At 34.2% G+C, this 12,078-nt stretch overlaps 1 protein-coding gene across 1 annotated transcript; it reads left to right on the forward strand.

Annotated features, from left to right (window-relative positions):
• Positions 1-5,213: 5,213 nt before the first annotated feature.
• LOC114540487 (ATP-dependent DNA helicase PIF1-like) lies at positions 5,214-6,113 on the forward strand. The gene has a single exon (XM_028560623.1). The coding sequence runs from the start codon at positions 5,214-5,216 to the stop codon at positions 6,111-6,113; it is 900 nt and encodes a 299-aa protein (XP_028416424.1).
• Positions 6,114-12,078: the final 5,965 nt, after the last annotated feature.

Raw genomic sequence — 12,078 nt, forward strand, 5'->3', positions numbered from 1 at the left:
TACGTCCATCCAAAGCGTTCATCGGCATTCTTAACATATAAAATGACCAAGTGCCACACAACTCATCTCATCGTCGTCATCCCAAGGCCTAGGCACTCTTAACGAGTGAGCTGGTGAGGGAAAGGGACAAATTTACATTCTTAGGTTTGAATATGCCCGTCAAGGGTGAGTATATTAAACACGGAGAACATTTTTGCCTATATTATTACCTGTGTTGCAACTCCAAATTTATTTTGGAGCAAATCATGTTCAACATATATTATATATATATAATATATATAATATATATATATATATATATATATATATATATATATATATAGATATATATAATCATAATCACAATACCTACCCCAAACCTCAACTTGAGGTATGCTACTGGGGCAATGCTCAAAATTGAACATTTCCTGATCCACAACAATGCAAATGATCTGTATTTTAATGTGGTATCAGTATGATATTTATGAGTATGCATACTTGTGTAACAGGCAGAGGTCAATGTTATCTAACAAAGACAAAGAGACAAAGTACGGAAGAGTGAGCACCAAAATAAATCTCAAACTATTTGTACTTAACCACGAGGTTTAAATATCCAATGAATATATGATTAATAACAAAGTCTATTAACATTCAGAACACAATAAAAATTGTTTATAATAAGAATATCAATGTTTTTGTCACAAAAGTTTAGTGGACAGGTATGAACAGTAAAACATGGGCAGTAAATGGCAACAGAATACAAAAATTTCACTATGCTAGTTTGCAGAATGGCCTATAAACATTAAATTACAGTAATAAATGTGAATTTTTTTCACTATATGAATTTTTTTCAAATGAAAATACAGTATTTTCTGTATTTACTTTACTGTATAGCAGTAAAATACTATTTTATTGCATACAATGATATGCTAAGGAAAATTGGGTTTGAAATTTGTGGTACCCCTAATTGTTTAATTGATAAACTCTACGAGTTTTCTAGTAAAGTAAAATGTCAAAATGTGTCATACGATGTTCAATTTTTATTTTGTTCGCACAAGTTGTCAAATTCAGAGAGGCAGAAAGTAGTAAGAAAACTTAAATCCTCTGAACAGAAAAGAACAATGTCAGGAAAACGCAAAAGTGATTATACAAATTTGGGTCCTGCAGAGAAAAAACAATGTTTGGCAAAGCGGAAAGAAAATTATAAATATATGGATCCTTTAAAAAAGAAAGCCCTTCTTGATACAAATACTGAAAAATACAAATCAATGAGTGATTTAAAAAAGAAAGTTCTTCTTGAAAACTGTGCTAAGAAATATAGTTCAATGGATCCTTTAAAAAAGAATGTTCTCCTTCGAACATGTGCTAAGAAATATAATTCTATGGATCCCTGCAAAAAAGATGAACATTTGAAGAAGAAATATGAGAAGTGCAAGTCCAAGCAATCTGACTTAGATAACTGTATATCAACATTTAAGTCAAAATAAGAGATGGCCATTTTTTGTATGTTCAGTTTGTCAGGGGTTATTGTACAGGAAATCAGTTGTTTTATTGCAAAAATCTACATATGACAATAGCATGCTAAATGTGTTAACCAATGTCAAATCGTTCGATCAAAAACAGTTCATTTGCAAAACATGCCACTCTAAAGTCTCAAAGGGTAAAACACCATGTCAAGCTGTATGTAATGACATGTATGTTGATGACATACCAAATGAATTGCTGTGCTTAGAAAAGCTTGAGCAGATTCTTCTAGCAAATAGTTTTTGAAAAATTATTGTGATGCCAAAAGGACAGCAGAAAAAAGTAAAAGGAGCAATATGTAATGTGCCTGTTGAATGTGACCAGTCCTGTAAAATTTTACCTCGTCCACCAGAAAGATCTGGTATCATTATGTTGAAGCTAAAAAGGAAGCTTGAATTTAGGGGTCATGTTTATTTCCAGGTAGTACGCCCTCAGTTTGTTTTGAATGCCTTAAACTGTCTTAAGGTCAACAACCCATTGTATCATAACATAACAATTGATATTAACAGTCTTGGAGATAATGTGACAAGTCTTCAGCAGCAACAATGCCATGATGATCTTACAACAAACAAAAATAATCTGTCAGATAACAGGCAACATCATGTCTCAGATCCAAATGATCATGATGATTTTGAAGAACAGGATGACCCATTAAATGAGTATCGCCAAGCACCTAATGAGACCTGTTTACAATCTGTATTACCAGATTACCCAATTGCAATAACACAAAACAGTAAAAATTACTCATTAGGCAATGAAGTGTATAACATTGCACCTGGTGAAAACAAACACCCTGTTTCATAAATGATGGATAAAAATTGTGAAGAGCTTGCATTTCCTGTACTGTTTCCAAAAGGTAGATTTGGCTTCACACATGAACGGACAATTAAATTGTCACCAGTAAAATACTTCAATGCTAGACTTTTACATTATAGTGGAAGGTTTGCAACCAACCCGGAATACCTTTTCTTTGCCCAGTTTATAACAGAACAAAAGAAAGTATCTGACAGTATTAACATAGCCATGAAAAAAATACAAGGACAACCTGTCACTGCATCTGAAATAAAATCAAATGTAAATAAATTAAAAGGGCTGATTTGTCAAGACCAAGCATTTTATTTTTAAGACAGATTCCAGGTACACCACCATATTGGCAAAAATTTATGTATGAAGTAGTAGCAATGGTGAAACAATTAGGCATCCCAACATGGTTTATGACATTGTCATGTGCTGATCTTAGATGGACAGAATTATTTCAAATTATTGCTAAAACACAAGGTAATGACATCACAGATGAGGAAATTCAGGCTTTATCTTACAACGATAGATGTTCAATGTTGAATCTTAATCCTGTTGTTGTTGCAAAACACTTCCAACATAGAGTTGAAACTTTCTTCACTGAAGTTTTACTTCGTGCAAGTAACCCAATTGGCAAAATAATGTACTATGCACTTCGTATTGAGTTCCAAATGAGAGGATCACCTCATTTACATGCTTTAATCTGGACCTCTGATTGCCCTAAGTTAACCTCTGATAGCAAGGAGGCTTATATACAATTCATTGATAATCATGTACATGCCAACCTTCCAGATAAAAACATAGAACCAGAGTTACATGAGTTAGTCAAAACATATCAAAAACACAATCACTCCAAAACTTGCAGAAAATACAAAAATGTTAGTTGCAGATTTAATTTTGGGCAATTCTTCACAAACAGAACAATTGTAGCAGAACCTCTGAGTGATGAATTAGATGAACAAGCGAAAACTAACCTGCTTGAAAGACGAATGCAAATCTTAAGTCCAGTCAAACAAAAAATTGATGAAGTTCTTAACCCATCCAAAACAACTTATGATGCCTCATTAAGTGACTCAGATATTTTAAAGTCTTTGGATATCACTGAAGAGCAATATTACTGGGCATTATCTATTTCCCCTGATTCAGACTTTGAGCTACATCTTAAAAGACCTGTAGATAGCTGTTTTATTAATAATTATTTTGTTGCTGGTATGAAGGGCTTTGCAGCAAATGTTGACTTGCAACCTGTATTCAATCATTATAAATGTATAACATATGTATGCTCGTACTTTACTAAAGATGAGACTGAATGTTCACAAGCTATTATGAATGCAGCAAAAGAGGCAAAAGCTGCCAATATGAGCATTAGAGAAGGCTTGAAAAAAGTTGGTGCTGCCTTTCTATCCACCAGAGAAGTGAGCTCACAAGAATGTGTTTACCGAGCAATGCCTGAACTTTGGTTGAGGAAAATATTTCCAAGAACAGTATTTGTCAACACAAATCTCCCAGAACAGAGGGTCCGGATGACTAAAACTCAGGAAGAACTTGATGATCTAGATGATGATAGTACAGATATATTTAAATCAAATATTGTTGAACGTTATGTCATTAGACCAACATCTATAGCTCTAGTTGATAGCATGTGCCTTGCAGAATTTGCAGCATACTATTACAAAGATTATAAACTAGACTGTGAAACACAAGATGGCCAGCCAGATATCTTAACAGATGACATAATTGAAAACCAAAGTACAATCACCAATAGAGTACAAGCCTACCAAAAACAATCAAATTGCTTAACAAAAATGAGTACATGAAACGTCGAAAAGTGAAAGCTGTGTTAAGATACCATACACCAAATAAAAAGAAACAACCAGAATTATACTTCCACCACCTACTTATGCTATATTACCCATGGCGACATGAAAATAATTTGTTGGCTTCTAACCAAACATATACATCCAAATTTTATGAAGCAGATGTTCAAAAAATTGTACAACTCAACAGATCAATATTTGAACCTGATGCAGATGCAATTAGCGAAGCATTTGACATACTTAAAGCTAACCAAGGCAACCTTGGTCAATCATTTGATGCACTTAATGATCAGGAAAATGCAGATGTACAAGATGAGATGCCAGATGATGTAAACCAAGATGAATTGTTCAATGAACAGTTACCATCACATCTTGATCCAGCACAATGTAATAATGAATCCACACCTGGAGCTATTGCAACTTATCACCAACCAACAGAAATCTCTGATGATCTATTACGTCAAAATATCAGATCACTAAACAAACAACAACGTCTTACATATGATACATTCCTCACATGGTGTCGCAATAAAATGAAGAACTTGAACAGTCTAAAACCAGTTGACATAGATCCAATCTATCTGTTCTTGACTGGGGGTGGTGGTGCCGGAAAAAGTCATGTCATTAAAACAATATACCATACAGCAGTTAAGACGTTTAGACACCCTCCTGTTAACCCTGAGTTACCAACTGTATTGCTAATGGCACCCACAGGTGTAGCTGCAATAAATATTGATGGAACAACAATTAATAATGGTCTTGCTATTCCTAAAGAAGCTGGTGATATTGTACCACCATTGTCTGACCAAAGAAAGACCCAATTAAGATTAACATTGTCAGAGTTAAAGCTTATTGTTGTTGATGAAATTTCTATGGTAGGAAACACAACTTTGCTTAATATTCATCAGAGATTAAAAGATATATTTGGTACACCAAGTTATCTGTTATTTGCAGGAATCTCTATCATAGTCGTAGGTGATCTTTGTCAACTACCACCAATACGTAAAAAGTTTGTTTTTGATACTTAACAGAAATAATATTTATAATTTATGCCATCCATGGAGAGTATTCCAAATGATAGAACTCGTAGAAATCATGAGACAAAGAAATGATAAAGCATTTATTGAACTTCTTAACAGAATAAGAACTGCTAACCAGACAGAAGATGATATAAAGGTAATCCAATCAAGATCAGTATCCCCAGATGACCTTAATTACCCATCACATGCACTCCATATTTGGGCAGAGAACTCACCAGTTGACAAACACAATAATCAGAAATTAGAACAACTTGCTGGACCATTGTTTGTTCTAAAAGCTAAAGATCAATTCCCACCAAATGTGAAGAAACAAGATATTGATAAAGTTCTTGCAAGGAAACGTTCTGAAACAGGTGGACTTGATTTAGTAATTCACATCAAGGAAGGTGCCAGAGTAATGTTGACAAGCAATATTAGCATTGCAGACAGACTTATCAATGGACAAATGGGAACTGTGTTTAAAGTTGATGTCAATCCAACTAACCAGAAACCAACCATTGTTTACATTAAATTTGATGATCCAAATGCTGGTAAAAATCTTCTTAAGACTACTAGCAACCTGTTGGCAAGAGAACATCAAGTTGTCCCAATTGAACCTGTTTTGGTGAAGATTAAAATAAGACCAGGTAAACCATCATCCCCAGAAATACAGAGAGTACAATTTCCTGTGACACTAGCTTGGGCATGTACTGTACATAAAGTTCAAGGTTTAACACTTGATGAAGTAGTAGTCAGCATGGAGTTAGTAAATCAGAGATCATTTAACTATGGACAAATTTATGTTGCCTTAAGCAGAGCAACTTCGTTACAAGGTCTGCATATTTTAGGAGAGATTGCTAGTAAACATGTGAAAACAAACCCAAAGGTTCTTGAAGAATATGAAAGATTAAGGAAAGAATGTATTGTTAGTCATCCAACCACTATTTGCAACATCATAGTAATGCTGTCACCATAACACTTTTAAATATCAGATCTCTTAAAAAACATTGCATTGACATGAAAAGTGATTCAAGACTTTTTGCTAGTGATGTTATAGCCTTAACAGAAACTCAATTGCTCTCCTCTGACTCTGACAATGAAATTATTGATACACTTTGACCCTTCAAACTGTACCGTCAAGACCATGTCAGTGATAAATATTCAAGTATGGCAATCTGTACACAAAATACTGTAAATGTTGGAGATTTTGAATATTTTCCTTCACTAAATGCAGTCAAATATGAACTGGTTAACAACATGTCCCATGGAACACAAAATATTCCTCTACTCTATCGAAAACCGAACTCTAATGTCTCACAATACATAGAATGCTTGAGATACATACTTACAAGTACTACTGTTGATATTGTTCTTAGTGATTTTAATATTAACTACTTCAGTGATAAACAAATTGAACATCTTAAATTAATAATGGGATTCTTTAAATTATATTCAAATTGTAACAAAGCCAACATTTGTATCTTCTGGAAGTTTGTTAGATCATATTTATATCAGATCTACAACAGTTGAAATAATTGAAAATGATGTCCTCAGTGTTTATTATTCAGATCATGATGCTGTGAAAGTCAAATTTATAGTTATCTAAACATAACATCCTATTATACAATACACCATATAATTTTAATATAGCTATTGTGGCATATAATGTAAATTGTGAAACAGATGAATACACTTCAAAATGTTACCAGTTACGGTTAGTAAACATTTGCATTTACAACTACTAAACATTTGCATGACTAGAAACAATGCACCATGTAATGGTGCATATATGTGTGTCAGTCCTGATCCCACATACATGGACATGCCTGACCCACTGGGACAAGTGACAACACATGGTAAGTATGCTGTGTGGTCATTACGTCATGTCATATCATTACTTATGGCCTGGCTGAGTCTGCTATTACCATGTTTCATAAATTGACTGTCATTTAATATAATACTTAATTATAATCTCATTTTCCATGTCTTTACAGATAACATCAAATCAACAAGTTTACAGCTGCAGAACTTCTCACAGAGAAAATAGTGTTATTAATAAATATTCACTACCATATAGCACCCATCAAAAGAAAACACATAATATGAAGGATACTATTAAAACCGAGCATCTCTAGCAATTCCACCATTTCAAATGTACAATTTTAAGACGGTTTAACTTGGGTGCTGCTTGGAAACTAAGTCATGATGAACAGTTTTTCCTATCCATTCAAAGAAACATTTTGGTTCCACTGTGCTTTAATATCGTCCAGTCTGGTACACAAACTATCAATACCAGTACCTTTAGTTACTACAACGTGGTTAGTGTCAAAATGCCAACGAATGCGGTGATCATATGGAAAATATCAACTTCACCTGAGCTAAAACAACCATCAGAATACTATGAAACAGTCTTATTTGCTGCCTTGATGCTTGAGAATTATGAGCTATATTAATTGTTCATTCACACCATAAAACATTCCTGCTTCACTTCTGGTAATGATACGTACCTTAATTGTTACTACATGACCAAGCACTATTTTTAGTGTCATTATGGCCAACATGTTAATGTTATGCATTGACCATATATGGTATCATTTACTCCACCTGAACTATAGCAATCAAATCACTATCATGAAATAGTCAAGACTTATTTTCACAATGGTTGAATGTGAATGTCTATCAATTTGGATTTTATGTTACCAGATGCTAGAGGATTATGATAAACTGTGGATTATGTAACAATCAAGCAACTATAATGCAGCTATTACACTGACTCATGCTGAACAACTGGAATTATATGCTGCCTATGGTACAGTACATGTTAGAGCTTGGACTGTCAACTACAATATCACTTGAACACAAGTTACTCTAGAAAATTTCTTCCATTATACTGCGACTAAACATTCTGCTGATAACAATATGGACTACCCACAGTGTACAGTGGAGTAACTCTCTGAAAAAAAACTGCACGTCTAGTAGTTGCTCAGAAAAAATGTGCCATGCTATTACTGTTGTATTATGAATGCACAGACAACTACATAATTTTCATTTGATGTAGAATTGTACCATACTCTTCATCTAAAAATATGTACTGTTATATAGTGTTTATACCTATATAATTAAAAATAATTGTTGTCGCATAGGTCCCTCATATTACAGGCTAGTTCATGTTTTTTAATAAATCACCCAAAAATGTTTTAATATTATAAATCTTTTTTAAAAATATGACCATAGAGTTCTATTAACTATGATACCAGATGACTTGTAACAACTACTCAAGGTCGGCCTAAGTACCCAGGCAATGTGAGTTTAATGCCTAGCGGGCATTTTGTTGTAATTTGTCTGGTTTTGGTCTTGCTGTAGCAGCTACAGTACTAATTTAACAGCAAATACTGTGATAAAATTTCAATTTTGCACCTTTTGTGCGATGAATCTAACATTTTATCCAATAAATTCCGGGTTGTGACTGCTTCGGAAAAGCAAAAATTCACCACAAGACTACAGAAGCAAAAGTGGGACACCTTTTGTATTTTGGCTCTAAAGCATAATGTATATTCCAAATTATATACCTGCTTGTACAGCAAACAGTTAAACCATTGAGTGCCAGTGCTTGCCCACTGATAACCAAAACTGCCTGAAATTACCCATTAAGTTGCAGAGCTTCCCCATTGAAGAGTAAAATCGTCTGGCGTTAGACAAGTAAAAACTATATAAGTAGGGTGCACTGGGGTGCAATGGAGGCTCAATGGGTTAAACAGACTAAAATAATAAATCATTTCATTCTGTTAAACACCAGATGACTTTACTCATCAATGGAAGAATTCTACACATTTATTACCTTCAACATTTAGTATTACATTAGTATTTTGCAGATAATTTTTACTTGACTAAAAAGTTCTGGGAAATAGCCTACTGGGAAACAAATTCTTAAAATAGTGGTTCAGAGGTGAGGTTCATGTTGACAGCCTTCTTCTGAACAGGATTTAAGACTGGATGATATTGAAATATTCCAACAGCTTTTTTAAACTCAGTCTTGTAGCCTCCACAAACATGTAGAGATGCCATTTTTAAAATGTAACTTAAATGATCAAGAATCCAGTATGGAATGTCGGCGATCGCCATGTCACATGTGCCGTGCATAGCAGCCAAAGTTGGTGCACAATTTGGTGCACAAATTTGCCAAAATGGTGCACAATTATGGTGCACAAAATCGGGAAATTTTAGCCTTCGAAGTTTATTGAAAATCGAAACGGAATTAAAATTATTGTTAGTACTGTATAGTCGAAATAATTCGAATTACCGAAGCACAATTAATTCAGCTAACACAAAGTAAAATGATGTGTGCTAACTATTGGCGCTGACCATCAAAACTGCAGCCCTAAATTCCAAAAGAAACGTGTTTTATTTAAATTTGCTTATGAATGTTTATATTTTCAATCTTCATGTTTCATATTGAAAGAATTTCAATATATTGAACTAGAGTATTAAACACAATTGTCAATGGTAAAAAAGGATTAAAGGAATAAATACAATACTAAATACAGCAAAAAGTGAGTATTACATGGAATCAAGAAAGTGTGAAACTTCTGATAGTGATAACCATGCTGTTCATGTTGTTGAGCGCAAACAATCGGAAGAAGAAAGGGAACAAACACTACGGCGTTTGTCTGCAAGCATTGAAAGTTTAAAAAGAGTCTGTGCTGATGGTTATGCCAAAGTGAAGATGATGGTGCAGCAACTATTCCTGCGAAAAAAAGCAATTTGGAAAGAGCAAATTCTGGAAGACCCACAGGCACAGCCGATAAGAGTATTTTGTCATTTTTTACTAACAAGCCTGCCAGAAGTGATCCTGCGCCTGATCATGATGATACGCAAAATGAGGATGGTGCTACGAGGTCGACAGCTGCTGTTTTTCTTATTCTTCCTGAAAGAGGAAAAAGTTTAGAAAAAGGTTAAAAAAATATGAATGAAGGGCAAGGAACTCGAGACTATTCAAAAAGTAAAAGAGTTTGTCTATTGTGTGCAAAAAATGAAGACCCAAAAATCAAGAAGGCAATTCTCTCCCCGGTGGAGACTACCAAATTAATAGGCACAAAAAAAGTGTCCATTCCACTGTTACACTTGCTGAAGTCAAAAAGAATATTGTGCCAATGAATCACATCTCTGTACCAAAAAGTGTAAGAATCAGAAAAGGTTTACTTCCGAATGCACCAATACCATCACAAGAAGCTCAAGTTAAGGAACCTAATGTTGAGGTTACCATGAGAAATGTTGAATCTTCAATGTGCTCAGTCAGCTCGGATGGTAAAAGTGAAGAAGATGGTGATAATGAAATTGACAAAATACAGGGTGTATCAAAAAAAAGTTTACAGTTAGAAAAACGTTGCAAAGTTAATCAGCGCCCAATGCTTGGTAAAACTTTTGGTGGAAATAAGTTGTTTGACGCCCATTGGTTTATCTGACAGCAAAATTGTCTCAAAAAAGAACCATTTTTAGAGTGAGAATTCTGTTAGCGAAAAGCACTTTTGAATGAGCTTGCGCCGAAAAATGACACGTTTAAAATGCAATCTGATTACATGGGGGGGAAATATGGAACATGTTGTTTTAACTAACAAAGTTTCAAAGCATTTGGTCAATACCAACGGGAATGCACAGCCGCCAAATCTTGGGTTATTTACTCTTTTTCATTTTTAAATGATCATTTTTAAAGCCTCATTAATTATGCATGGTCATGTCTTTGCACGCTAAGATTTTTGCATAAATTATAACACGAACTTCCCCAAGGGACTTTACGCTTTCAAGCGTTGTTTAAGCTTTTTAACGTATAAAGCGTTTATTTGAACATTGTTTCGAACATTTGATAGTAGATATTATTAACAATACTTATTTACAATGATGTTTATTTACAAAAATTACATTGTTCTGTTTAATCTTCAACGTGACTGCCATTTTGTTCCATACATAAACCAGCCCTAGCAGTCATGCTATTAACAGCACGACAAACCATGGTTCTGTCCTGCCTTAGAATATCCATTTTGTTACAGATTCTCATCTCGAGGTCGTCCAGATTAGCCGGCGGTGTCACATAAACCTTAGACATGAGGTATCGACATTGCAACAGTTTTTATAAATAAACGCTGTAAAAGTTCTCCAATTTATGCAAAAATCTTAGCGTGCAAAGACATGACAATGCATAATTAATGAGGCTTTAAAAATTATCATTTAAAAACGAAAAAGAGTAAATAATCCAAGATTTGGCGGCTGTGCGTTGCTATTGACCAAATGCTTTGAAACTTTGTTAGTTAAAACAACATGTTCCATATTTCCCCCCCATGTAATCAGATTGCATTTTAAACGTGTCATTTTTCGGCGCAAGCTCATTCAAAAGTGCTTTTCGCTAACAAAATTCTCACTCTAAAAATGGTTCTTTTTTGAGACAATTTTGCTGTCAGATAAACCAATGGGCGTCAAACAACTTATTTTCACCAAAGGTTTTACCAAGCATTGCGTGCTGATTAATTTAACGACGTTTTTCTAACTGTAAACTTTTTTTTGATACACCCTGTAGAGACAATGCAAACGTCCAATTTGCAGAATGAGAAGACAACATGTTCACCATCAGTCCTAACACAGTGCACTGTAAACCCTCCAGACAGACCTGTCCAATTTTGTCACAGTATCAAAACAAACCTTTGAAGAAAAAGTTATTACAATGATCGAGAAAATCTCCAACAAAGTTGATGACCTTAAAGAACCTAGCACTAGCAAGAAAACATCAGGTACGCATAATAATTTGTAATCTGACAAATCTCTACTAACAGGTGTTGTATATCTAAATATTCAGCGTGACCATCCAAAATTTTTAATTTGGCTCTGTCCCTATAAAAATATGTTATAATAATTAGTTTGAATACAAAATTTACATGACATATATTTAGCTT

Source organism: Dendronephthya gigantea, unplaced genomic scaffold, assembly GCF_004324835.1.
Source record: "Dendronephthya gigantea isolate DGI-Jeju-01 unplaced genomic scaffold, DenGig_1.0 000235F, whole genome shotgun sequence".
NCBI classification, from domain to species: Eukaryota; Metazoa; Cnidaria; class Anthozoa; order Malacalcyonacea; family Nephtheidae; genus Dendronephthya; species Dendronephthya gigantea.

What these genes read in the sequence shown, in the direction of transcription:
- LOC114540487 (XM_028560623.1), top strand. Translation starts at nt 5,214, where the DNA reads ATGAGACAAAGAAATGATAAAGCATTTATTGAACTTCTTAACAGAATA.